At 41.8% G+C, this 26,749-nt stretch overlaps 15 protein-coding genes across 15 annotated transcripts; 6 read left to right on the forward strand and 9 right to left on the reverse strand.

Annotated features, from left to right (window-relative positions):
- Positions 1-316: 316 nt before the first annotated feature.
- NEMIN01_0603 (uncharacterized protein) lies at positions 317-2,752 on the reverse strand (the record flags this gene model as incomplete). Its single annotated transcript, XM_051476545.1, has 1 exon — positions 317-2,752. One exon carries the CDS (start codon positions 2,750-2,752, stop codon positions 317-319), a length of 2,436 nt encoding a protein of 811 aa, XP_051332505.1.
- A 175-nt stretch (positions 2,753-2,927) lies between these two features.
- Positions 2,928-3,302, forward strand: NEMIN01_0604 (putative transcription factor; the record flags this gene model as incomplete). Its single annotated transcript, XM_051476546.1, has 1 exon — positions 2,928-3,302. The coding sequence occupies one exon, from the start codon at positions 2,928-2,930 to the stop codon at positions 3,300-3,302; it is 375 nt and encodes a 124-aa protein (XP_051332506.1).
- Positions 3,303-3,739: 437 nt separating this feature from the next.
- NEMIN01_0605 (uncharacterized protein) lies at positions 3,740-4,783 on the reverse strand (the record flags this gene model as incomplete). Its single annotated transcript, XM_051476547.1, has 1 exon — positions 3,740-4,783. The coding sequence occupies one exon, from the start codon at positions 4,781-4,783 to the stop codon at positions 3,740-3,742; it is 1,044 nt and encodes a 347-aa protein (XP_051332507.1).
- A 672-nt stretch (positions 4,784-5,455) lies between these two features.
- On the reverse strand, positions 5,456-6,748 carry NEMIN01_0606 (transducin (beta)-like 1; the record flags this gene model as incomplete). Its single annotated transcript, XM_051476548.1, has 1 exon — positions 5,456-6,748. The coding sequence occupies one exon, from the start codon at positions 6,746-6,748 to the stop codon at positions 5,456-5,458; it is 1,293 nt and encodes a 430-aa protein (XP_051332508.1).
- Positions 6,749-7,430: 682 nt separating this feature from the next.
- Positions 7,431-8,129, forward strand: NEMIN01_0607 (signal peptidase I; the record flags this gene model as incomplete). The annotated part of the gene is made up of 1 exon (XM_051476549.1): positions 7,431-8,129. One exon carries the CDS (start codon positions 7,431-7,433, stop codon positions 8,127-8,129), a length of 699 nt encoding a protein of 232 aa, XP_051332509.1.
- Positions 8,130-8,370: 241 nt separating this feature from the next.
- Positions 8,371-13,929, reverse strand: NEMIN01_0608 (pre-mRNA-processing factor 8; the record flags this gene model as incomplete). Its single annotated transcript, XM_051476550.1, has 1 exon — positions 8,371-13,929. The coding sequence occupies one exon, from the start codon at positions 13,927-13,929 to the stop codon at positions 8,371-8,373; it is 5,559 nt and encodes a 1,852-aa protein (XP_051332510.1).
- A 465-nt stretch (positions 13,930-14,394) lies between these two features.
- On the reverse strand, positions 14,395-15,933 carry NEMIN01_0609 (2,3-bisphosphoglycerate-independent phosphoglycerate mutase; the record flags this gene model as incomplete). The annotated part of the gene is made up of 1 exon (XM_051476551.1): positions 14,395-15,933. The coding sequence occupies one exon, from the start codon at positions 15,931-15,933 to the stop codon at positions 14,395-14,397; it is 1,539 nt and encodes a 512-aa protein (XP_051332511.1).
- A 72-nt stretch (positions 15,934-16,005) lies between these two features.
- On the forward strand, positions 16,006-17,139 carry NEMIN01_0610 (beta-1,4-mannosyltransferase; the record flags this gene model as incomplete). The annotated part of the gene is made up of 1 exon (XM_051476552.1): positions 16,006-17,139. One exon carries the CDS (start codon positions 16,006-16,008, stop codon positions 17,137-17,139), a length of 1,134 nt encoding a protein of 377 aa, XP_051332512.1.
- A 458-nt stretch (positions 17,140-17,597) lies between these two features.
- Positions 17,598-19,082, reverse strand: NEMIN01_0611 (uncharacterized protein; the record flags this gene model as incomplete). The annotated part of the gene is made up of 1 exon (XM_051476553.1): positions 17,598-19,082. The coding sequence occupies one exon, from the start codon at positions 19,080-19,082 to the stop codon at positions 17,598-17,600; it is 1,485 nt and encodes a 494-aa protein (XP_051332513.1).
- Positions 19,083-19,397: 315 nt separating this feature from the next.
- Positions 19,398-20,363, forward strand: NEMIN01_0612 (uncharacterized protein; the record flags this gene model as incomplete). Its single annotated transcript, XM_051476554.1, has 1 exon — positions 19,398-20,363. One exon carries the CDS (start codon positions 19,398-19,400, stop codon positions 20,361-20,363), a length of 966 nt encoding a protein of 321 aa, XP_051332514.1.
- Positions 20,364-20,685: 322 nt separating this feature from the next.
- On the reverse strand, positions 20,686-21,414 carry NEMIN01_0613 (translation initiation factor 6; the record flags this gene model as incomplete). The annotated part of the gene is made up of 1 exon (XM_051476555.1): positions 20,686-21,414. One exon carries the CDS (start codon positions 21,412-21,414, stop codon positions 20,686-20,688), a length of 729 nt encoding a protein of 242 aa, XP_051332515.1.
- A 594-nt stretch (positions 21,415-22,008) lies between these two features.
- Positions 22,009-23,235, reverse strand: NEMIN01_0614 (uncharacterized protein; the record flags this gene model as incomplete). The annotated part of the gene is made up of 1 exon (XM_051476556.1): positions 22,009-23,235. The coding sequence occupies one exon, from the start codon at positions 23,233-23,235 to the stop codon at positions 22,009-22,011; it is 1,227 nt and encodes a 408-aa protein (XP_051332516.1).
- A 168-nt stretch (positions 23,236-23,403) lies between these two features.
- Positions 23,404-24,627, forward strand: NEMIN01_0615 (nucleolar protein 58; the record flags this gene model as incomplete). The annotated part of the gene is made up of 1 exon (XM_051476557.1): positions 23,404-24,627. The coding sequence occupies one exon, from the start codon at positions 23,404-23,406 to the stop codon at positions 24,625-24,627; it is 1,224 nt and encodes a 407-aa protein (XP_051332517.1).
- A 668-nt stretch (positions 24,628-25,295) lies between these two features.
- On the reverse strand, positions 25,296-26,081 carry NEMIN01_0616 (elongator complex protein 4; the record flags this gene model as incomplete). Its single annotated transcript, XM_051476558.1, has 1 exon — positions 25,296-26,081. The coding sequence occupies one exon, from the start codon at positions 26,079-26,081 to the stop codon at positions 25,296-25,298; it is 786 nt and encodes a 261-aa protein (XP_051332518.1).
- Positions 26,082-26,124: 43 nt separating this feature from the next.
- Positions 26,125-26,745, forward strand: NEMIN01_0617 (superoxide dismutase, Fe-Mn family; the record flags this gene model as incomplete). Its single annotated transcript, XM_051476559.1, has 1 exon — positions 26,125-26,745. One exon carries the CDS (start codon positions 26,125-26,127, stop codon positions 26,743-26,745), a length of 621 nt encoding a protein of 206 aa, XP_051332519.1.
- Positions 26,746-26,749: the final 4 nt, after the last annotated feature.

Genomic DNA, 26,749 nt, shown 5'->3' on the forward strand with positions numbered 1-26,749 from the left:
TTCAGAAGATCAAAGAAAAGACAACGTATGCCATCAAAATGATTAATAGAGCCATTACACTATATTTAAGCAACATAAAGCAATAAATATACAATAGTATGATCAGTCCAATAGCAGATTGCAGTGGTAGATAGATAACTGATTGAATAACTGGGATAGTAAGCTATCTGATGAGAGTAGATAAGACAGCTCAAGAGGCTGAAAAATAAAGCATAAGCAGAGAAGAACTTAAGGAACTGCAGCTGTTATTGGACGGTTTAAAAATAAATCACGCACTTAAAAAAATATTATTCGAAAGTGTAACATAGAAATCCTTTTATTTGTTTTTTTGTTTGAAAACTGTTAGCAGATTGGCGCTGAAGTGGTCATCATCAAGAATAAACAGAGCGGTGGCCCAGCCTCCTCTGAGCTTTAGCTCCTCGCAGAGGCCCGGGGGCATGTCGTTTGAGTACTGGGCAGGATTGATCCCTAGCTTACTCGTTTCCTTTACAAGCATGCTGCACACTTCCTCTGACAGAATGTACAGCTCGTTCTGTTTATCTGTGTCTTCTATCTGCAGTCTCTTGAGGTTCGTGAAGAACGAGAAAAACTCCTGCGCCAGCGAGACATTCGATCTAAAGAGAGAGCACACTGCCTCTACTGCGCGCGCGCGCGTGTACTCAATCGACACCCAGCACAGGAAAGAGAGAATACTTATTACGCTCTTGCTGTTTAGTGTGAGAGAGGTCTGCTGGCACACCAGAACAGAAAGTACCGAGAACATCAAGCGTATTTCTACGTCAGGGTGCGATCTAATCCCAATTACCAGCCTCTGCTTAAAAAAAAGCGACTTTTCGAAGTATGTGTGGTCTGTGTAGGGATGGGACAGGAAATACTTAAAGATAGCTCTCTCCAACAGAGCAGATCTGATGCAGCACTCTAGCAGGTCCATTTGAACCATCATAAGCATCTTTTTGCAGTACCCATCGAGCTTCTTCTCCTGCTCAGAGATGTCTACGCTCACATTCCCTGCGCTTATCATTGAGTTATCCTCCATTCTGGAGATGTCCATTGAAAAGTCGTACGCATTGCTCGATGTAATCTGTTTTATCTCTAGGTACTGCTTAGAATACCCTGTATACTCCTCAGCTTCTCCCCACCCATTTCCTCCATTGTGCTCAGTAACTGTCAGTATTCTGGCTATTCGGTAGAAAGTGTCTTCAGAAACCGAGGGAAGCAGGAGCTTCAGAAGGTTCAACAAGTGCTGCGGAATAGACCCCTTAGGATAGCCTTCGCACAGCATAATAACCATGCTAATGGGGGAGTCTTTTGTAGGAATGACTTCTAGACCGTATAAATCAGGCCCAAGAATCTTCATTAGGAGCTCAACGGTGTTTCCATGCGAGCTACACACTGAGTATTTCTCAAATGAGTTGATGCCAAGTATTCCCAGGGCAGACGAGCACCCTGTCAGAGTTTCTATGTCCTCAGGGGACTTAAGCACCATGCAGAATATCTCTGCAAGCAGCGCCATGTGCAGTACATCGCGTCCAAACCTTTCGCTCGTTGTGAGCGCATTGAAGAATGTCTTGACAAGGCTCACCTGGACTGCATGATCATTGATGAAAATAGATAGCAGCAGATCGACTAAAAAGGTGGATTGAGTCTCTTTCTTTCGGCATATAAAGCATGCGTCTGCATTTCTGTGGATCTCATTAGCGTCTTTCTGCAGCACCTCTGAATACTCCAGTGCGAGTATCTTCAGTGCTTCTTTTCTTACGTCTCTGCTCGTGTCTCTCAGTCTCTCTACCACAGCATGTTTTACCTCAGATAGATCGGACATGACTGCTGGCGTTATCTCTTTAAGCATCCCGAGGCGCACCTGCGATGATGAGTCATGCATGCGTCTTTTAATTATCTCTAGGGCTGAGTTTCTGATGGACGCAGCAGCAGCCGAGGTGTAGAAGATGCTTTTCGACTTATTCAGAAGAATTATAGGCACTTGGCACCTGATCCATGCAGATCTGTCCTCTGATAGGTCTTCAACGGCCTTAAGCATCTCCTGTCTTACCGCTGCATCCCCCACAAAAGCAAGAAACTCTTTTTTGTTATTTCTTTCATTAATGATCGCTTCTATCACCTCCATTGTAACAACTTCTTTGCTAAGAGTGTTGAACTTTCGCACTAGCTCTATCTGGGACTTTTTGGCTGCTCTTATCACCTCGCTCACTGCTGGCATAAAAAGCACGGGATACTTTTCTATAAACACCTCGAGAAGCGAAGAGCCCTCTGCAACTCTTTTTGCAATTTTAATTTTAACTTCTCTTCCGAGATCCTCCTCCTTTTCCTCTACAATGGACTGCAGCATCTCAAGACTCCACTTCTGCGAGAGATTCAAAAGCGCCAGCTCTGCGAGAGTGTTGATTGTCTTTACGCTATCGATCAAGCTCACCATTCGATAGTGCGCTATTATCTCAAAGGCTCTTTTGTCCTCAGAGTGCCTGGGCCCCTTGTGGACCAGCTGCTTGAAGGCTTCTTTAATGCTCTCCTCTGAGAACGGGTTGTGCGGTGCTGCTATTCGCAGTATTTCTATGGTGGCGTACAGCAGGTGAAAGTGCTTCCTGTGCCTCAGGCCCTTTTCGCACTCAGATATCTTGCCGGCGATGTAGTTTGTGTCTTCCTCTGCGCCCTGCTGCTTTATCTCGCACAGCTTCGCATACATTTCCTTCGGTGGTAAATCCGCAAGAGCGAGCAATCTCTGTTCTACGGACATGGGCTTGTAAAATCTGCAAAATATAAAAAGTGCGCTAACCGGGAATCGAACCCGGGTCTTAACCTTGGAAGGGTTGCGTTCTACCATTATACCATTAGCGCTCGGCATCTCTGTCTGCCCTGCTCTCTCCTCCTCTCTTCCCTAAAATATTTATTGCAATATTTCTGCTCTCCTAATGCCCAGACCAACACAAAAGACAACCTCCAAAACAGCACACATGTTTGACGATAGAGTCGTACGACTAACTAAAACCGTATCCAAGCCCCCGCAGCCACGGCCTATGTCTGGCGTGTCTTCTTCTGTTCTCTACGATGAGGAGTCGGGAGTCCTCAAAGTCCTTAAGTTTCCAAAGGGCTTCGGGAAGGCCGTGAAAACAGCGCGCGAGAAAATGGGGATGTCCCAGAAGGATCTAGCCACAAAGCTCAGCAAGCCCAGCCATGTGGTCCTGTCAATAGAGAAGGACGAAGGTGTCTTTGACAAGCTTTTGTTCCAGCGATTGGAGAAGACTCTTCAGACACAGTTTGATCCGCTCTTCTCTCGTGGTAAATAAAGGACAATAAATAAGCGAGTGGCTAGTATTTAATTTTCTATTTTGCCCTTTGTGGATATCTCAAGAATGCGACTCTAAAAGAGCCATACTTTCTATTGATTGCTCTATAAGAAAATACTGCTATAACTGTAATATTTCTCTATATGGAAATGTTTTAAACTGCAATGTAAGAAAATGTTTTCAGTAATCTGAGTGTGAGAAATCATAATGAATAGTTTATTTATGGTTATGCTTCAGTCGACTTACTATGTAGGTCAGTGAGTTACTAACTCTCTTCTTTTACTGGGAGTACTGCATTCTCTGTTTATACTTCTATTCCTATTATGGAATCAGATAAATGTTCAATAAGCACTAGTAGATGATAAACAGTACGAGATGTTATCCAGTGCTGACTATCGGGTGAGTCTCAATGCAGCCACACATCAGCTACAAACTGCTCAGTTGGTGGGCTCTGTTATTCCCAGCTGTTCCATGAGGGCAGATGGCTTTGTGCCCATTCCTTCGCATATGTCTCCTATGATGTGTTTGAACGCTGTTCTGATTTTCTTTTGCAGCTTTATCTTTTTATCTAGGTCCTTAAGCATCTTTTCTTTCTCTTTTGGGTCTATGCTCTTGTTCATCTTTTTGAACTCTGCTATTCTCTCCTCTTTGATCGATATCTCTATCTCTAGATCCTCCAGCTCCAGAAGAAGTTTTTGATCTGATGGGTATTTGTTGAGCTCGTTTTTTTTGTTTTTCAGCTCTTCCACCTCTTTTTTTATTTCTGTGTTCTCTTCCTCCTTCTCCTTTATTTTCATATCCAGCTCTTCTGTTTCTACATTGTTGTCTTCTTCTGTGTGCACGGGCACGTAAATTGTTGATGCGCCTGCCTTCTTCTCTGTGATCAGGCCCTTGCTCACCAGCTGCAGAACTATCTTACGAGCTGCAAGACTAGACATAGCATACGGCCCCGTCTGGAAGTTCAGGCCTATCTCCACAGCATTCACGGGCTCATTGATTCTTCTAAGGTACTCCAGCACAGCATTCTCTTGTGCATCTTGGGTTGGTATTTCTTTGCTTTTTTCTGCTTTTGTTTTAGCGGCAGCTGCAGATGCTTTCTTTTTCACGGGCTTTGGTTCTGAATCAGCTGGAGCTTTTCTTGTTTTAGCTGCTTTTCTTGTAGATACCGTTTCCTCCTCGGATTCATTGTCATTGGGTCTATCATTGGAGCCATCTAAAGAATTGCTCTGAGAGTCTTCTTGAGCTAATTCTTCCTCTGCTGCATTGCTGTTATTTTCAGTCTCTGGGTCTTTCTCTTCTTCTGTCTCGCTCAGAACAATTTCCTGTCCTACAAACTCATTGAGCTCTGTCTCTTGGTTTTCACTGGGACTCTCCTTCTTTCTTGCTGCAGCTGCTCTTTTTCTTGGGGTTGCTGGCTCTTCCAGCTCTACTTTGTTTTCTTTTGCTTTTGCCGTGAGTGATTCTTTTCTTCTTCCTGCCATTCAATTTTTCTGAGCTGCAAAATATATTTCAAATATTATTCTCGCTCGAATAACTTAAAATGACTTAGCAGCCCATTAAATGAAGTATAGCCCGAGTATACGCTAGAACAGTCTACCTTGCCACTAACTACCACAGTGTCACCAATCTACAACAAGATTTCTTCTATCTTTAACTTTCTTCTCCTATGCTTCATATAGTTTACTATTTCTAATTAAATGTATAGCTATGACAGGATGGTTAATATACAGTACTTCTGCTATTCATTGCTCTATGTGCTAGTGCGATTAAAATTAAAAATAGTTTGAACCAAATTACCATAGAGCATAGACAGCTCATAGTGAGTAAGACTTTTTGCTCCTGCTAAAATGTCTCTATGTTTTATCCGTTTTTTCTTTTTCTTGAGTATTCTCATACTGAAGTGTGTTTTTGTTTTATTTCTGCACTTTTATTCTAAATTGCAAAGTTTTTGGCAGAAAGGTGTACCATTATAAATTAAGTACATTTTTAGTTTACTTTCACCAAATAGAATAACCGAAATAAAAATGAAAAACACTCTACAAACAGTACGAGACAGAGTCAATCAGAGCAACAGTTTGATTATACGGTAGAAACCAAAGAGAGCAAAAAGATAAAGATTAATTGGCTTACCCATTGGCTATTTAATACGTAATTTATTTTCGAATATCAAGAATAATCGGCCGAGGATCTGAGCTGCACACCAGCAGAGTGTTGTCCTTTGGCGAAAACTCTATCTGGTATATCGCAGCTCCAATGTCAAACTCTTTCACCAGCTCGTTAGACCGCACATCCCACAGCTTCACAACAGGATCCAGCCCGCCCGATGCCAAGAGCGTTCCATCCCGGGAGAAGTCCACCGTGTATATGGGCTTTTCGTGCCCTATCAGAAACCGCAGGGCTTCGTCCCTCTCCGGAGACCACAAGCCAATTGTAGCATCAAAAGACCCTGAAGCAAAGATATTCGCAGAGCTTGCAATCGAGTACACCTCTTGCGTGTGCCCTGTCAGCGTGCTCAGAGGGTCCTTCTGATTGAACTTCCAAATCTTCAGACTTTTGTCGTCTGAGCAAGAAATTATCCGCCCATTCATCTCGACTATCGAGTTTATCTCGCTCTCGTGCCCAACCAGCTTGACCACATGCGAGTCGCTTTTCTTTTGCTCTATGCACGCAAGAGTGCCATCAGCACTGCACGTTATGATGCCCTGCTCGAGGGAGAGTATGTCCATAATGGGACCTTTGTGTAGTGACCATGTCTTTACATCTACAAGCGAGTTGTTCTCTATTTTCCATTTTTTACACAGGCCATCCCAGCCCCCCGTGAGCAGCTCTTCGCCCTTCAGGGACACAGCCACAATGGGCCCTCTGTGTCCCTGCTGGGTTTTCCACTCTTTTCCGTTTTTGGTAATAAACAGATCTCCATTATGGGTAGTTCCCACCACGAGTGTGCCTTTTTTTGGGTTGCCAAAGATTGAATCCGACTCAATTGCCACCCCGGTTATACCATGGGTGTTGTTTTGGTTCATGCCCAGCTTCCACTCTCTTGTTACATTCGGGACACTCCACAGGCGCAGCAGACAGTTTTGGCTTCCTGTCACCATTTCCCCATTTGCAGCCCATGCGCAGAGACTCACGTCGCTTTCCTGCGACTCCAGATAGAGCGGGTGTATTTCAATTTCCTGTTCTATGCACATGTGCGGTGTGGATATGCTGTATTTCGAAGTGCACTTTCTTATCCCTGTGGCCATATCCGAGTGCTTTTCCACGTACTCCATTTCTATTCCTTTTATTATATAGTGTTTTAGCGCATTCTTTTGGAGCTGCGGGACTGCAGGGTTATCCTCAATCATTGTTTCGTGGCCAAACACATATGCAGAATGCGTGTATCCTTCTTCAATGAGATACCTGTACACTAGATAGTTTAGCTCTGTGCTTGTAAGTGTAATCATCCAAAAAAAATAGTAAGACTCTAGCTAAATAATTTCAAACATCGATAGTTGAAAAGAGCGCCAGCACAAAAGAAGAGCAGGAAAAGGCGAGCAGACCAGCAAAAGAGGGCAAAGAAGGCCATACGCAGCTTTTACGCGCATAAACTATTTTTATAAATTGGATGAATGCCTGGCCACTCTAGGGTCCTGCACTGCATAAAAAATTACCCCAAGAAAATGACCAAAAGCACACCCAATGCAATCCATGCAATAGAGGCGTAAATGTACATAGCTATAGAATATCCTTTGATTGGCTATACTAGCACACAGTATACACACATACTCCAATAATAGATGCTCATTTCTATCCATGGTATACAGTACATCTGCTAGTACACTGTCTACTGCATTGTTGTAATCTACCAAGTTAATTCACTAGCTGCTCTGTCTATTGACAGTGCTGCATCCTAGCATAGCTATTGCTTGTTCTTTACTGCACTTATTGCAATTATTCTGTAAACTATAATAACTACACTGTTAAAAAGATGTGCATTATTATAGAGTGTCTTAGCGCACATACAATGATGTGCATCTACCAGATCTCCAATAAATGTGAGTGAAATAGCAGCAGATAAGAGTACAGTGATCGTTTGAGATAGAGGAGGTATTTTAAGTCTTGCTAATTGTAAAATATTTATTTGTTATGAGGCTTGGAGACATACTCAGACTTATTCCAATGTCGGAATTGGTTTTCAACAAAGAAGACTTCGAGTATTACAACAAAATAACAGCCAAAGATCTATTGCTGCAGATGGTGCAGGCAGCATATCTGCTGTGCAGTGCCTACATGATATGGCTGAGCATTGGGCTGATATGCAACTCAGAGGCGCCCATTGTGGTTGTGCTGAGTGAAAGCATGTATCCTGGCTTCCACAGGGGAGACATTCTGCTACTTGCCAACTGGAGACAGGAGTACCACGCAGGAGACATCTGTGTCTTTGAGCTGGTTAAAGACGAGATCCCCATAGTCCACAGAGTCATTGACAGAAAGTATAGCAAAAACCCAATACCCGAAATAAAAAAAAGACAGAGCAAAAGCCCTGCCATCAACCACCTGCAGTACATGACCAAAGGAGATAACAACAGCGGTGACGACATGTTTTTATACAGGAAAATAAACATCGAGTACCTAGATACGAACTTCCTAAGTAATACCGTGTACGCAGCATTCCCTCTGATAGGAATGATAACTATATGGACAGGGAGCTTTTCAGGCATAAAGTACTTCATAATTCTTTTGCTGTTCATGGATGTGATGTTCACCCGAGATAACACTCTGAAGATAGAAAAGATAGAAGACGAAAATGAAGACTTAGACAAAAACAAGAAAAAAGAACAATGAAAGTTTCTAAATGTTTTTGCAAGCGAACACATGGCACGATAACTACACACAAATTATTTTCAAGATATGAAGAGTGTGACTGGTCTATGAAGGGAAGCAGATATCAATTGAAGATAATCTAGTGTAGGTGCACTGCAAGGAATAGAATGGTGTGGATATTTAAAACCTTCTTTTCAAGAAAGTGTTCTTTTTACACTCTGCAATTCGAAAAATCAATAAATAATAATAGCAGGTTCTTTACTTAAGTGCGCTGGAAATGGCTTTTTCTGAATTCCTCGGAGTAGAAGGGAAGAGGTTTTTCAGGCACAAGTGCAAGTGGTGTCTCTTCTTCTACTATGTTTCTATTCCATCCTGTCGCTGATAAAAAGCTGCTTTTTTTATCTGTGTATGCTATGACAAGCGGGTCTTTTTGTCTCATGGAGATAGTATCTCCAATGGACTCAGGTACGCATAGATGTCCTGAGCATACACCAGTTGCAAGATCGATAGAAATTACAGGAATTGCAGAAGGAATGCAGATGCCACTGTAGGTAAATACCATCCCATGCGAAAAAGGCGTTGCTGTGTGCACTATTGCAGCGATGGGGTAAGCCTCCACATCGAATGGAGAAATAAAGAAGTTTCTAGAGCTAAACAGCTGTCTAGGAGTGACAAAATACGCTGACAAGGCGCCACACACAAACCCAACTACGGGAACTAGTGGGTCAGAAATATGGATTAAATGAGCGAGTATGTCTTGTGCAATAGTGAAAGAATTAGATGATCTATCAGCAATTCCCAAATCACTATTCATTTCAACTGGAGTATTATTACAGGTGCTTCTTAAGCTAGCCATACTCTTCTGGAGCTTTTGCAGCGCATTGCCGCTATCTACCAACTGGTATCTATCTCTCCAATTAGTCATATTAGTCCAAAGCCTGGAAACTGAAGTATTGGTAAATACATTCTCATTGTGTACACTGTATACAATATCCTGCAGTACTTTATGGGCTGTTGCAGAGGGGAGAAAAAGATCGCCAGATACTCCCATCTTGCTCGCCACTGCCTGGCATATCTCCAGCATAAGCCTGTTCTCTATTTCAATCCATTCCAAGTCGCTTGCGGTTCTGCTTATCAGATCAGCTGCATCTGTCTCATATAGTACACTGTGTCTAAGTATTATGGCTAGTCTACACAGAGCAGTGTATGGCTTAGTCTCTGGCCATGCTTTATATGCATTAGTAGCAGAATTAGGCAATCTGACTATCTCCATTGCGATAGATGTCTTGATAAGGCAGTAGGATATGCCTGATTTACTTAGCAAAGAGTACTCCTTCAGCGGTGCATATATATACTGTACCTTGTGCTCTATTAATAGGTCGTACAGCCTCTTAACTATGCTATGCAGCTTAGTGCCTGACTTATACTCATACTTGAAATATTCTCCTGTGCGTATGTTTATACCAGCGGCTGCGCTGCTAGATATCTGCACAAACAATGCATTCTCATGCTTGAACATTGCCCGAGGATCCGAGACAGCCTCTTCATCCTTGCTAGAAGAATAGCCTACAGCCTTAGCTACTCTTGTTTTAAGAATGCACAAACTATTCAGACTATGTATATTATATAACAGTCCTGTGTCTATCAGGTGTGCTATCTCTGCAAGTGTGCTATCTGTTGCTTTAACCGAATATTTACACTGCTGCAGATCAGCAAGAACAACACACCCGTAGTTGCTATGGGAATAGTTAGATGCTGTGTTTATCATCTCTGTGCAGTAATAAGCGCACTCTTCTTCCACAGAGCACGAGTCAATGTTGCCCCATCGAAGACAAACAAGAACCCACGCACTGCACATAGCAGGATTTCTTACATCAAATAGCAAAGAGGGCAATGGATCATCAGATGTTCTTATGTTACTCTTTTTTATGTCTATAGATGTTATGCCGTACTGAAGTATCCCTTTCTCTAGAACATTTGCTGTTAGGGCAACTATCTCCTGTTTTATTTTCAGCCATAAGCCATCGCTGAAAATTTTAGTATAGCTTATTCTTAGAGAAGCTATCTTTCCCGTGAGCAGTATGCCTGTTGCTTCAACAGCTGATGGATGGCCTACGTTTATTCGGCCTCTGTTGATTACAGGACTCCACCACAGCATAAACATTCTGTTGGGCAGTCTGGCAGCATCACTTAGCTGTGCTCTTGTTTTACCCTCTTTTACAGTCGTGTGGCATATTACACTATTGCTGTTCGTTGGATCTAAGGCTAAAAAATCATCTTCTGTTGTAGATGGCAATACATTCCATTTTTGTCTAATTACCCTGTGGAGATTGCCTGAGTATATTTTCAGTGCATTCGATTTCTTCCTAAGAGAAATGGCAGAGTGGTTCAGTGCGTATGCATTGGTCTGGGAGAGAAAAGCTTTGTACTTTGTCCAGGGCATCCAAAAGCCATCGTGTTCTTCACTTGTCCATCTTCTATTTCCCGATGTGAAATAGTTTCTAAGTCTCCAATGTGTTTCTACGTGGTATACTTTGGGCTTGTGTATAAAGGCGCTGATTCGAGGTATTCCTGTTTCCTTTATGTTAACTCCTTCACTGTGCAGCTCTTTCACTATCGGGTGTATAGCATTGGCTCTGTGCTCAGGTGGTATTCTCTCAAGAGCCCTGAATATCTTATCGTATGCTGAGATAGACAGCTCTATCTCTTCCTTCCAAGATCTAACTGACTTAATCAGCACCAGGGATGAGAGTAGATTCAGACCGCCATGCTCTTTTCCTGCATAGAACAGAACATTTGGAAATCTTTTTTTTATTTGCGTATTTACCGTAGACATTATTCTTTTTTTGAGTTTCTCTTCTGATACTCTGATAAAGTCAATAAACTCGTCTGTCAGTGTCTCTCTAAAAAAGAGAACAGTTTGCATCAGAAGACGGTTCCATCTATCAGATATAACAAAGAAAGAAGTGCCTGCTGCATCAAAGTATATCTTCATGAAATTAGATTGAAATGTCTTCAAGCTGTTCTTTGATGACTGTAGATAAGAGCGGTCAGCAGATAATAGAATATTGAAGTCGTGCATTGGAAGTAGAGAAGGAAAGCTGTCTATTCTATGGCAGAGCACTACAGGCAGAGTAATGGTCTCTACATTACAAGAATATATGTCTGATCTCAAATCCAATTCATTCTCCTTGCAGCTTTCATGAGAGCTGAAAAAATGAACAGGCAGTTTGGCCATACATCTAGTCAAAGGATGCGCTGAGGATAAAACATTGTAAAGAGAAGACTCCAGGAGTTTACTACGTATGTAGCTATCAGCTGGTAGCTTTCCACGGGAAAAAACAGACTCAGCTGCTCCAAAGAGCTCTTCTCTATGCAGTATATAGGAAACACTTCCGCATCTGAAGTACTTAAGAACATTTTCCTTTCCGTTTTCTCTGATTCTCCTATCCATCTTCATTAGTATGCATTCTGCAAGGGAAGAGTAGAATTCCAGTCCTCTGCACACCCCTACTCGCTGGACAGTGGCTATGTCTTTGTACTCCAGTGTGCTACTAAGCCTGTTCATAATATAATCAGTAATAACAGGATCAATCTGTTCATTCAAATGACTTTTCAGAGTATTTCTACCGATTTCATCTGCTAAGTGCGAATAGTCAATAGACGTAAAGTATACTGGTGCACGCTTACCTTCTAGTGTGAATGCATTAGCCAGTACTTCTCGCATCTCTTCTGAATGTTTAGAGAGTGTGCAGGGAAGTGGCTCGCTATCGAGTGGAAGGGTGCAGTTTTGGATGTTCGTTTGTGCAAAGTGGTATGCTATAAGATGGTCCAGAAAAGAGTCACACATTCTTTCATCTACTGGATAGTGGTATGCTATCTCTTGTGCAGAGTAGTCGATGCTAATCGTTACAGAATCTTTTTTCTTTGCTATCTTCTTAAGGATAACTGCCAGAGTATTTTCTAGGACACCTTTGCATGCTGTAATACGCTCTAGCTCTTTCTTCTCTTCTTGTTTAAGATGTCTTTTATATGTACTAGCGAGTCTGTTCAGAGACGCTGCTAGAATATCCAGTAGAGTGCTGTTGTCGTATAGGGAAAGAGTAAGAACAGTTTCATGTGACTGTTCGTCTAGTGATTGTGCAATCAAGGAGTCTTTTAGTATGTTCTTCTCGCATCCTTTTTTTATTTCTTGCTCTATTGCTATTCTTTGGATCTTCTTGTTTACTATCATCGATGCTCTGAGTATCCTTGATTTGATCTTTTTTATTTCTTTCTTGTTCTTTATCTTGCACTCTGCGTGTTTGTTCCAAAGCGTAACAGTCTCTCTAGCCCAACACATTCCTCTTTCTTCTATGCCTAATATTAGGATACTCTGCAGAGAAACGACTGAATCTTCTAAGAGACCGCTAAAACTCTTTTGTGTTACTTTTGTTTTTATCTCTGCTACGTAGTCACCTTCGCTCTTCCACTGCTTCCATGCTGTTTTAAGCAGATTCACGATCAGCTGCATCTGTGCTTGGTTTATCTTTGCTACTCCTTCGATCTTTTCTACTATCTTTTTCTTAAATTGTATGTCTGCATCTGACTTTGCTCTTTGGCTTGTTACTTTTTTCTCTCTTTTTCTCCGCCCCTCTCTCCTGCGGAGTGCATACTGTTCCAGTCTCTGCACAAGCAGGGGCGATACGCCCTGAAGAAATAGAACCCACACCCGCCAGGGCTCACACCATAGAAGATCGTAACAATTTCCTGTTTGATTTTTGTAGAACTTTAGCAGCTTTGAAACCCGAGAGCTCTCAGATATCTGCCGTATGGTTGAGTACTTATACCGGTAGATGGCTGTGTGCACACCCACACACGAAAACTCTTTAAAAAGGAGCTTCATAGACTCCGCAGCTGTAAGCTCTTTTGAAGCCTTCCTCTCCAGTATGCTCACTACTCGAGAAAGAAGTTTGAACAGCTCTTTTACAATGTGGAATGTCTGCCCCATTCTACTCTTCTTTTTCTCCTTCGTTTTTAGCTCTCTTTTCCTATCTAGGTCGTATCGATCTGATACTTCCACATACCCCATCTTTCTTTCTTTTATCACATACCTCAGAAGCCTGCGGCCAACTGCCAAGTATATTTTTGCAAACTTCATCCACTCCATCGTGCTTCTATACTCTTTTTTGGGTGGTTTATATCTACTACTATTACCTGCACTCTCGTCTTTATTCCTGCTAGTATCACACGCTTTAGTGTCTTTTGCTCTTTTTTTTACTGGCTTGGACCGTCTCATATGACTATTTATTATTATTCTGGCATTTTCTCTTGGAATTATCTGCCGCTGTATACTATTATAGCACATTTCTTCACTCTTTCTGCCATCTCTCAGATTGTTTCTGGCTCTTGACTGTTGGTACATAAAAGGAAATAGATCTTCCTTTTCAGCTCTACAAGACACTTCAGCCATAGGATAGCCTTCTCTCAACTTTCTATACTCTCCCATTGTATATCTTCTCTCCTTTACACTGTATGTTGTACCTGTTCTAATGCCTTCTATAGTGTACAGCCATTTGCACACATAGTCAATGCTGTCCTCTGTGTGGAGCGACTTGCACTCCAGAACAAGGCCATCTGTGTTGTATGTGCAACTAACTGCCTTGCTCTCCTCCCAGGGCATTGGCATCGACTGGAGTAGAGACATGATGATCCTGGGAGCACAGACCAATCCATCAAGCAGAGAGTTTTCGTTCCTTCTGGGTGGATCAATAAGAATCTTCTCCAAATATTCAGTAGGAAGTGTGATAATCCCACGAACTACAGTCTCTTCACTGTCCATTTAAAATTAAAATAATTCTGTCCATTATAGCACCAGTACACATTATGAACACAATATATTTCAGAACAGTGCAAAATAATTCTAGGATAAAATCTTGTACAAGCGCACCAGATACATCATAAGAGTCTTTCGTGTCTCCACAGGCAGTCTTTGTAGTGGAAAGTCTTCAAATAAGGTCAAGCTGTATGATGTATGTTTATTGTTTTTCTTATCTCTGATATTCACATAAAACGTATTAAAGATCTCTTAAGAACAAATAGCAGTATATCAGGATGATTGAATGCATCAACCACCCATTAATTTTTGCTTTATTTCTTAGCATATTACTATACCAATATACAATTATCTATTGGTTATTAATGTGTCAAACATAAGCTAATCAGCTCAGAGTTGGAATGAGCACTATACTCCAAAATAAAAGTGTACACATAGAATCATTCACTGGTAAAGCCAATAAAAGCATTTCTATTTTTCATTTGCTCTGTTTTTCACTAAAGACACACCAGTCATTTCACCGGGCACTGGAAGACCGAGCAGCTCCAGGACAGTTGGTGCTATGCTAGCCAGTGTGCCCTCTTCATTTGGAGTGTGCGCTGCCGTACCTGAATCTCCTTTCTCAGACCCAACGGCTTCCTCGGCGATAACTACTGCAGGCACTCTGTTTGTACTGTGCGATTTCACTACTCCCTTTCCATCTGCCATTATTTCTGCGTTCCCATGGTCTGCTGTGATCACCAGACTGTACCTACACTCTTTTGCAGTTTTGAATATTTTCTCTATCTGTTTATCTACCTCTCTAACGGCTTTTACTGTGGCATCAAGAGAGCCCGTGTGCCCCACCATGTCGCAGTTGGCAAAGTTAGCCAGGATAAAGTCAGTGCCCTCTTTCATCTCTTCGCACACTGACTCTGCAATTCTCTCAGCCTGCATTTCTGGCGCTAGGTCGTGTGTTTCTACTTTTTTGCTCGGGTGGATTATTCTGCTTTCTTTTTCTCGCGTTCTGTCTTTTCCTCCATCAAAGAAGAATGTCACGTGCGCCTGCTTCTCTGTCTCTGCAATTCGTACCTGTGATAGCCCGCTCTCCTCTATCACATCGCCAAGAGTATTCTCTATCTCTGGCCGCACAAATAGCACGCGGCTGTTTTCCTGTTCATTGCACACTCTTGTCATTGAGTACACCTCAGCATGGCCTTTAAGCTTGGCGTGTATCTGCTTTATTCTGTCCACTCTGAAGTTCGTTATAATAACTGTGTCATTCTTGCATATTCTGCCAGTAATGCAGAACGGGCGTATAAACTCGTCTGTTATTCCCTCCCTGTACGACTTATCTATGTGCTCTCTTATGCGACTGTTGCACTCTTCTTTATCTAGCGAGGCATCTGTGCTCCTCCTCTCTTCACTGCACACTATTTCGTTGTATGCTTCTTCCGTTCTTTCTTCTCTTTTGTCTCTGTCCATTGAATAAAAGCGGCCTGCCACTGATGCCACCCACACATTCTCAGGAAGATCACTCACCAGAGCATCAAAGTACTTCAGATACTCGCTGGGTCTTGTGTCCCTTCCATCGGAAATCGTGTGAATGTACACTCTATCTGTGCTCTTCGATGCCATCACAGCCATGTCTCGAATGTCATGCCAGTGCCCGTGTATTCCTCCATCAGAGAGTATCCCGAGAATGTGCACAGACTTCCTGTGCTGCCTAAATAATCTGTGGGCAATCTCTTCTGCTCCGCTTTCCAGGGTTTTCCTTATTCTCACGCTGTCCTGCAGAACAACGCGCCCTGCTCCTATTGTCAAATGCCCCACCTCAGAGTTTCCCATCAGCTCATCAGAAGAGAGCCCTACGTGCGTGCCATGCGCGTACAGCAGGTAGCTACTATATCTCTTTATAAGACCATCGATGAAGAGCGCTCCAGCTGCTGAGATACCATCGACTATTTCTTCATTCTTTGTCTCATTGCACCCCCATCCATCGAGCACCACAAGACAGCACTTTTTTTGCATTTCCAATGTAAACCTTTTCTCTATATAATTTAATATAATTAATGTACTTAATGAAAATATTTGTATTAGGATATGTTAGTTATAAATCTAGCGCCCATCGACCAGTCGGGCCGCAGCTTATCAATAGCCCAATATCTCAAGAAAAACAAGCACATTGTGCAACTCATTTCCTACAAAGGATCAAGAAACCACACGCTATCTACCTCGCAAAGTAGAATGTCTATTTCATACATAAAGAACATTAAAACACAAAACAAGCCTTTTTTATGTAGACCAGTGCTTCTTTTTATTAAGTTAGTGTACATCACAACGATGAGCATACTCTATCTAGTCAGATACAAGCTCTCTCTCCACGCGAATGACGAGGAGAAGTGTTCTACGCTGTGCAAGTTCTACAGCAAAGGAGGAACTGTGATATTTGTGGTGCCTCCTACGACGACTGTCTTACTGCCCATGCTGCTTGCAAAACTTCTTCGCATTCGAGTGATCATAGACTGGCACAGAATAAACACGGGATTCATGGAGATATTCGACAGACACCTGGCATCCACAGTGGACAACATCACTGTGACGCAGGAGATGCAGAAATACTTCATGAGCTTTGGAATTAAAAAGCCATTTCTGCTGAGCGACATGAAGCTCCGGAAGATTCTGAGCAAGAAAGCCATGGGGACAAAGAGGAAGCTCAGCAGGAAGCAGTTCATAGACTATTTGTCAAGCAAGTACGCAGAGTACAAAGATAGGCTCGCAAACATCCCGAAGTTCCAGCAAATAGGAATATGCAGCACAAGTTTTTCGGACGAGGAAAAAATACACCAGCTGCTGGAAGACCTAAAAGACCTCAACATACCGCAGGGCGGAGTGCTTTTCATCACCACAAAGCAAGAGATTGTGTGCCAGCACGAGAACCTGCAGATAATACAGGTGTTTCTGGACTACGAGGACTACCAGAGCCTCCTGGAGATAGCAGACTTTGGAATATCAACACACCAGTGCCGGCTTGACTTTCCGCTGAAGATAGTAGACTATTTGGAAAAGGGCCTCACAGTGCTGGCGCACAACAGCACGCCGAACCTCAAATCTAAACAAAAAAACGAGAAGATCATCCGGTACAAGAACAACAAGAATCTGACGCAATACCTGCAGAAGATATACGCAAACAAGTCAAGCAAGGATGATGGGTGTTTTTTAAATAAGATAGAATAAAAACCAATAGACATAAAAGTATTTTTATTGCCGGCTAGTGGTATACTTAAGAAGAAGACTGATTGCACTTTTTATTTTGTATTCTGTGAGATAATTGATATATGCAGACAGCTCCTATGTGGATAGATGAGCAAGACAGAAGAAGGGTAAAAAGATAAAAGTAGATGAGTCTGCAACAGTTGTAAAAGTTATAATAAGTACTTCAGGGTTTATTTACTCCATTTTGAATATTTACAGAAGATCAGTTTGCTGTGCGCAAAGTATCCTATACACTATTTACAAATGGTGTGTATCTGGGATACATGCATGCAAAGACTTAGGGCTTACACTGACCTTAATGGAAGTGTCTGATGACAGTGCAGTGGTGCACATGAGCTGGTTTATTTTTCCTAGTTATATATTTACAATAGTGGGAGCAGAAAATAAAAGAGTTTGTGAGTGCTAGCACAGAGAATAGACTATTTGTCGGGCAGGAGAGATGTATCTATTAACAGACTCTCTTTTTCAGAAGCATCAAATTCATCTGAGTGTGGTGGATGTCTCAGCTTTTCCTTTCTATTTTTCAATAAAAAACCATCCAATACGTCTTCAGAGTCACTCAATACTAACAGACTAGCTTCTTCTTTGTGGTCATCTGGTAGTGTTCTCACTTCTTCTTTTGCAGAAATATGCACTACTTTCTCTGCAGAGTCAACTGTTTTACTTAGTTCTGATGGATTATAGTCCTTACTAGGTTCAGCAGATGATTCATTTGATAGATTTATAGACGAAACACTGGTAGATGGTGAATCTAGCAACTTGGGGCTAGAACTACTGCTTTCTTCATGTGCTACACCCTCTTCTGTGTCGCTTAAATCCAAAAGATTAAATTCAGTGTCATTTTCTTTATTTTCCTCGATGTTAGTATTTTTTCCCTCTATTCCCTCTTGTATAGTTTTACTAGAAATAGACCCGTTTTTATCCTGGGGCGGATTGCTGTCAGATGGATCAGATAATTCATCAGCGGGGCTCTCTTTAGGGACTGCTGGATCATTCTTATTCTCTTTGGTACTATCATCTAGATTAGTAGAATCTATCCTATCATCTTCATTTTCACCTTCATCTACTACATATTGATATAAATGCCCATAGTTAGCCAGGTCTTCAGGGCTTACAGAGTGCTGTATATACCTGTAATCATATGGCTCATTTATATCTTGCTGTTCGTATTCACCCTGCCCACTAGTGGGTAGATAGTAGTTAGTATTGTATATAAAGAATGGGCCTTGGTGCTCATAATCAGAAAAAGTATTTATGTTCTCTGGGTGTTTATCGTACTGATCATTGGGGTGAGTGTTTGTGTAGTTCTCTGGAATGCTACCATGCAAATAGTATAGCTCTTGGTAGGGGTGGTTATATAGATCAGTAGGCTCTTCTGGATATTCTGCTAGTTCTTCACATGCATTGCCAGCCATTCGCAAATAATGCTCCTTCTGTGGTATTAATTCTGGATGATTTATGCTAGGATGATTGTATCTATATGCATTCTCTTGGTTCATACGATCACTCTGCAATAGTTTCCCTTCTTTTTCTCCATAGTGCATATAATCAGACTGCAAGGATGCTGTTGCAACCCCATCTTCATTTAAGGAAGCGTGTGCAGAGTGATTTTCTGATCTATCACCAGGTGGTTTTTTAAAGAACGCAAATAGTGGTTTTATCGCTGGGCTGACCAGTGGGCCAATAAACGGAAGACTTGCCAGCTCGCATGAGTATTTTACTAGGTTAGCCACTGCTATCGTAGCAAATGATATGAAACAGCTTTCAAAGGCATACGATCCAATCACAAATCCAACTAGATTGATCACAAGGGCCAGTGCGTTGCTTGTTATAATCAGATAGAGCAGAAAAGCGTGTAGAGTTATCAGTAGTATTTGTATAGATAGTTTCTTTTTGCACTCCATAGTATCTGGGAAATATTCTGGGTATTTATCTTTTTGTTGCCGGGAAAAGGTCCGCCCTTTTATTTCCTTATCTTGCGTGCTAATCTAATCATTCTGCTTTATCTGTGCAGAAGATGCATGCATCTCTTCTCTAGAAAGTGTCTAGATAGCCATCCTTTACTGTTCTACATGCATGACATGTTCTTATCAAGTATTGTTGTTTTGGGCTATATTTAGAGTGCGCTGGAGATAAGAGTGTGTCTGATTTTTATTAAAAACACTGTGTCCAAATATTGTGTTTTCGCTAAAAATAAAAAAGTAAATTCTTTGTTCCCCATGCAGAATTCTGAAACTCAAAAGAATATTCCGCAACTGAAGCTATCCTCCGAGCATTCGTACATTTATGTAATAAAAAGACTTATTTCGATAGAGATAGAAATAACGCAGGAGACAGACACAATACTCGCCGACGCAGATGGAAAAAAGATTAAAGGGCCTGCAAAGTGTGTTACCCATCTCTTCAGTGATAAGAACCTAGATGAGAAAACCATCACAAGCATCTCCAACGTGATAGGACTAAGGCCCCAGCAAATGCTCGCATACGTAGCCAGCGGCCCTGAAGAAAGAATCGACAATCTTTTGGCAATTTCCAAAATAAGAAAGTGGCTGTTCGAAGGGCAGATAACAAACAAAGTAGCAGACCACTTGGTTGACAAGCTGATAGAAGTGCACGACAGATACCAAGAAACATACTGCAGAGAAACAGGAGAAATATTCATACACAGAGACCTAGTCAGACCGGTGGCTGACTTCTACAAGCTAGTGATACTTTCTGGGCACATTGAGTCGATAATGGACCACCCCGAGGCAGACACTCTTTTCATAGAGAACGTTGATTTTAAAACAGAAAAGAGAACTATCGTAAGCGGACTGAAAGGAAAATTTGAAAAGAACAAACTGACAAACTCCTGCTGTCTATTTGTTCTGAATCTCAAGCCCGTCAGCTTCAAAGGCACAAAGTCCTTTGGCATGATTTTATTTGGAAAAGACGCAGAAAGCGAAGCGAATGGAACCGTTATTTTCACAAAATCAAATGGAAACAGGCTGGGACTGGCAGAGTATCCTCTGGAAAAGCTTGTGCAGGTTCCTGTGAAGGTAGGCGATGCCTCAAAAAGAGCACAAGAGTCTTTCTTTATGCGCCTGGCAATAAAAGACGGAAAGCTGGTGTACAATGATTTAGAAACTGAGATAGAAGGAAAAGCTGTTCTAGTTCCCGAAATAACAAATGGAACAATCTCATAAGAGCGCAATAGACCGAGCTTTCTTGCTTATAAATAAATTCTAAGATAAACTATCTGCCATCTGCTCTCCAGTCTTCTATTCTTGTGCTATATTTATTCATCTAATCCATGCAAAAACAATCTTGCTACTCGTAAGCTGTCTGTAACTCACCTGCAATTCGAGAAGTAAAGAAGTATTTCCAATTTATGAATGTTCTCGGGTTGTGTTCTCGGATAGATGGCATGCTATCAGACAGTGCAGGACAGCCTCTTGATTCAACGAACATTCGGTGATAATAATATTCTATTTGATGATTTATTGTAAAATATAAACGTAGATTGCTTTATATCTGGAGGGCATCAATCCATGCTCTCTTCTCGTCATCTCCTAATTGCGCAGTTGGCGTTGTCTTGAACAAGCTATCTATGACAACTATTTCGGTGCTTGTTGTCTTTGCTCCCACAAAACAGGCAAAATCGTTGATCACCAGCCCTGAGCCTATTACATCCGATCCTTTGTTGACTGTTCCTGGCACTATCCTTATGTTCAGCAGCTCAGACAGCTCAGCTACTTCTTCTGCCGAGGTTTTTGAGCTCACCATCATTGCAGTGTTGTTCATGGCGGCATACGAGCCAACAAGGCCGTTCTCAGCTAGCGCGTACTTGAACACATCCACGCCAAGAACATCAGTGATGAACTCCACAGTCTCAGAAGAGACATCTGGGTGGACAAGAGCAGAGTTGTCATTGCACACTATTACATTTCCAAGGGCGTTTAGTCTTTCCTCGATTCTTCTGACTCTGATCTTCTCTGGCAGCGAGTTTCTGAGGTGCTGCAGCTCCTGGTCTGTTGTGGTGGAAGAAACGAGAAGTCCTTTTGAATTTCCAACAGTCTGTGTGCCAGCCATTTTAATGCCGTTTATTGTGGTCTGTATCACTGGGATATCCAGCACTTCTTCAAAAGCAGACACAAAGTTAGTGCTGTCTGTGGCAGCGACTAGAGCATACATGTTGGTCATCCGCACGTAGGTGCCTATTTCTTGGGAGCTCTCAAAGCTTATTCTTTGACTCATAAAAAATTTTATTCTAACTCATCCTATATAGGCCAAATAGCCCAAAAGATGCTCCACTCTCGCAAATAGAGAGAAAAAGAGGTAGGAGAAGGATCAGTGCGGTAGAGCACAAAGAGCCATCTTATTACTATAGTAGGGATAGTAAACACCAGCTGTTTCCATCTTGGTATCTCCATCTTCAATAAAATGATAATTACTCTTAAGAATATCTTCCTCTGCTATTCTCTATCAATGTGTATTCATATACAAGAACTAGTACTGTCTACTAGCGAAGTAATGCTTGCTCCATCAATGATCAACACAGAATATAAATAAGTCTCAAGATGATAATGATGAGCTGTGGCGTGTATGCAGTTGCATTTATTCTCAGCTAGAAACAACTTAATATTAGCTTAGCAGAGATATTGCTATTCACTGCGCAAATTAATTGTAGCTTTTCATATTGCGCTGGACTGAAAGCTTTCAATTTTATGCAATTTCTAGAAAAAGACCACTGTAAAATTTTTAGCAGAACACTGATCAATAAACCAAACACAAACACACTCACACATTGTATTTTACTTTGAACATTTATTATTAGCATGGCACCTTCCTCTACTTTCTATAGTACTCATAAAACTTGTACAGCTCTGCCTTAATTGTCTCTACATCCTTTATAGATACTATCTCATGCTGTGTAAATATAACGGTCTGCAGAAATAGCATAGATCTAAACACGTAGTCTACCATTGCAGGCTTGCTGATGTTTTCACTCTCCAGGCCCTCTTCCAAAGCATCTACGTCAAAACACTTAGCACAAATTGCTTTTCTATCTATTTCCTTTCTATCTTCTGTGATCTTATCATTTTTCCCACTGCTCCCATGCGCATCGCACACTATTTTCCCATTGAGCACCGACCGAAGCCTCTCCAGCAAGTATTTAAACTCGCTCATCCACCGGGCTTTATCGCGCGGCGACTTTTTCTTCGGGTAGTCGTGGAACTCTAGCGCATAGTACTCCCGCATCATGTCTGAAATGGGCGGCTGGCTGTTTTCCTTCACTTTCTCCTGCGCCTTCTCCTCTGCTTCGTTCTCCTGCTTTGTGATTTCCTCCAGCTCTTTATTTCTGCTCTCCAGGCACGACAGTTTCTCCTGCGTCCATCTAAAGAACTTTTCAAAGGCCGCATTGTCAACTGCTGAAACTGACACTCCGTAGTTGGAAAGCTCTAAAAACGAAAGAATCTCTTCTAGCTCCTGCTCCTTAGTGGCGAGTGCATCGGGGTATCCATCCATTGATATGTCTCCGTCATCCACTGCCTGCGGGTGCAGGTCTATGGGCGTGAATGTCTCTGGCTTAGGCCCTGGCAGCTCCAAGTGCGGTGGGAGATTGCTCAGTGTGGATAAGTGCAGAAGAGTATTTGACAGAGGATTTGGCGTCTTGATCCCCCACACGCTGGAAATGCTCGTCTCTCCCATGCCTGCTATTTCCGGGGCCAGCTCAAGCTCTGATCTGCTCAAATACTCGTCGCTCTCTTCTTCTGATGTTTCTATGCTGTCGTATCCGTAGATCATTCTCTCTATTATTTTGCTCTTTTCTTCCTTCTTTTTCTCTATGAGCAGCTCTATTTCGTGCGCCCGTTTCTTTTTAAAATAATCTTTAACAGATTCTGCGGTGCCTCGGTTTTTAAAATATTCTTTGACCATTTTGTTGTACTCGTTCTTCCAATTATTCGAAGTCACTTTTGCATATACCTTAAGATATGCAGCAATAAACGAAGTCTTTTTTAGGCCGTATCTTGCTATTGCGTTTAACAGATGGAGGCGTGTTGTTGTCGTCCACATTGCAGTTCGAAAAAATTTTGCGCGGATACTTTATAGCTTAATAATAGAAATGCAATCTAAATACGGAAAGATTAAAATACTTATCACTTTAATGTCTTAATTGTCTATTGAATTTGGAAAGTTCCGAGATTCAACTCTTCTAAAGATGAAAAACTTTTAGAAAATACAATGCACATTTTGCAAGAGACAGCAGTTGGATACGCACTCTTTAAAAGTATGCCGCTAGAGATGGAAGGGATAAGAAGATTCAAGGACTCAAAGGACGCTGTGGATTCTGTCGAAGGATCTGCGCTGGGCCGCGTTCCAGAAGATCTTATTCAGCTGATTATGGAAAAGGGGATAAAGACTCTTGGGCTGTCAAATTCAAAGCTTGCAGAGCCAATAGAAGAAGAGCTGAAAAAAAAGGGATACCAGATAAAAATAGCCTCAGGCGAAGAAGTTGAAGAGAAAACAAAGGAAATACACAGCAGGCTGCCAGAGCTGCTGGATGTCTCAGAGAAAGAGCTCAGCAGATCTTCCCTGCTCTTGGCGCATGCCCTGTGCAGAGAAAAGCTCAAGATGACTCCGCTAAAAAATGATATGGTCATCGTTCAGGCGATCAAAGTCATTGACAGACTGGACAAAGACATCAACAACAAGTGCATGAGAATAAGAGAGTGGTACGGAATGCACTTCCCAGAGATAGGAGAGCTGATTGAGGACAACCAAAAGTATCTTGAAATAGTAAAGAAGCACGCAGAGTCCCCTGAGTCCCTGGCTGAGGACAGCAGTGTGCCTGAGGAGATAAAAGAGTGCCTGGAAAAGACAATAGGAGGAGACATCGCCAAAGAAGACAGTGATCTCATACAAGAGTCAGCTGCCACCGTACTGGACATGTATGCAGCACGAGAGAAACTGCACGAGCACTTATACAGCAGAATGGAGAGTGTTGCGCCAAATGTCCTGGAGCTGCTAGGAGCTCTCCTCGGGGCAAGGATCATAGCCCATGCAGGATCGCTCTCTGAGCTCTCAAGAAAGCCTGCATCCACCATTCAGATGATGGGAGCAGAGAAAGCCCTTTTCAAAGCTATGAAAGAGAAGAAAAACACTCCAAAGTATGGGATAGTGTACAACTCAACGTACGTGGGGCAGGTGCCTGCAGAGATCAAAGGACAGGTTGCCAGAACACTCGCTTCAAAGATAGCAATTGCCAGCAGGTGCGATGCGTCTGGAGAGGAAGAGAAAGGAGACTACGGCGTAAAGGCAAGAGAAGAGATAGAGAAAAGAATAGCTGCACTGACACAGAAAAAGACCAAGTCAAAGAGCATGCAGCCCCCACAGGGCAACAAGTTCGTGATGAAGAGGCCATCAACTGCCCAGCAATCTTTCAAACGACAAAAGACCAACAAATAAACACTAACTAAGCACTAATCCCTTTTATCATCACTTGTTTATTACTGATGCTAGTTAGAGTTATGCATATTTTTACTATCAATCTTTCTAAATTTAGAACAGTACGAGAATATCGATCTGATAGTTTTTATGGTATTGCTGGCTCACATTTATTTTTATACTGCTATACTAGAGATGCTTAGAACATTTCTAAAGGTAAAATATTCTTTATATGAGGAATGCAGGAGCACTGTTAAATTTTGTTCAAACCATTAGAGAGTGTTCTATCTGTGTGCATTCTCGGGTTATTCATAGTGAAATATTACAGCTATTTATCTTCCCATGCCAATCAAAGTCTTCTGCTCTTTTAGTGCGATCTGAGAATAAAGTTTGAACAGCCAGCATTGAATGCAATAAAAATTTATAGCTAAAATTTATTTATTATTTCTTTTCTGTACATATTACAATTAAAACTACTCTTTACTAAATAGTGCAAGTTAAAAAGTTAAACACTACTGCACGCAAAAAGAGAAATAGCCAGTGAATCTACACTAATACACTCTAAATAAACATTCTTATTTGCACGTACCACATTGATATACAACAAGAATATAACCCGAGAATAGAGACAGATAGATAGTGCAGTTAGCAAATAAATACAGGGATATATTACAATTAGACTTTATTACTTATTCTGGCGGTAGCACTATTTTCTCTATTTTTATGCCTGTGCTCTGGCACACCAGCGCATACTTGTGCAAATCGTTCACTTCTGTTTTTATGCACTGTATCAGCCCATCATACTTTAGCTCTTTAACTGTATTTGCTTCAAGATTAATGATGGAGTCGAAATATCCGTAGTTAAAACCGTCTAGCAGATAGACGGGAATGGATACCATGCACACTGCTCTGCTTTTTCTAACTGTTTTCCTGAGATGAAACAAAAAGTCGTTTATTTCCTGCTCGCTCGCCTGCCAAAGAGGAGAGAAGAGAGAGCTCAGCGATATTCTTGTGTTTGAAGTTGCTGTGCTATCCAAATACTCAGATATCTCTGATAAACTCTTATCTAAAATATTTTTAACCTCGTTTTCTTTCGGATGCCTGCTTTTAAAGTTGTACTTCTTAGCGGTGGAGAGAGAGCCCGTGGAGATATTTACAGTGTTGACGGTGCGGGACATTGTCTTGTACCGCCATGCAATCTTTTCAGCGCTTGACTGAGCTTCTTCTGCCTTCTGCATTTGTCTTCCTGGAACGGAAAGTATGGGATTGTCCAGTGATGAGTGCACGGTTACTTCATCATCCTCCAGTCCTTGTGCAATAAAGACTCTGTGCACTCCCAAATGGTACTTTACGTTCTCCTGCTGCACGAGCAGAAGAATTTCTCCGTTTCTAATGCCTCCTCCCAGAAGAGAGTCCATCTCTTCGATTCCTGTGCTCTTTTTTTCTTTCTCTTCTTTTATATGCCGTTTAAACATTGAAGCCCAAAGTATTTTAGATGGAAAATTTATAAAATATTTCATGCACATCGAATTTAAGGACTACAGAGAATCATTGCCGTCTGCAGTAAGGCTCCCAAAGCTTGATTATACGTACGAGGAAGTGTCTAGTGTGATGATAACCGAGATGCTTGATCTGCACTACTCCAAGCTCCACCAGGGATACATCGACAGATACAACAAGGCACAAAGCAGCATGAATCTAACACAGCTGATATACACTCCAGAAAAAGAAGAAGAAAAAGCCCTTCTGTTCAACCTAGGAGGCTTCTTAAACCATTCCCTCTTTTGGAAGTCTTTTAACCCAAATAAAGAAACACACATTCTCTCAGATAAGCTAGAACATCTCATTAAAAAATCGTTCCAAAAGGATCTCTGCGAGGAGATCGTTGACATGCTGCCAAAGATCAGAGGAAGCGGATGGATATGGCTTACATACTGCAAGGCAACAGACCTCCTGCAGCTGGAGATAACGATGAACCAAGACTTTCCAAACACTCCCATACTTCTGAACATTGATCTGTGGGAGCATGCTTACCTAATTCAGTACAAAGTCGACAAAGTCCAGTATATAACATCCCTGTACTCCATTCTCAATTGGAAGTTTGCATCGGAGAGACTGGACAGAATATTAAATGAATAAAAAA

The sequence above is a fragment of the Nematocida minor genome, assembly GCF_024244105.1.
Source record: "Nematocida minor strain JUm1510 chromosome Unknown 7859, whole genome shotgun sequence".
Taxonomy (NCBI): Eukaryota; Fungi; Microsporidia; genus Nematocida; species Nematocida minor.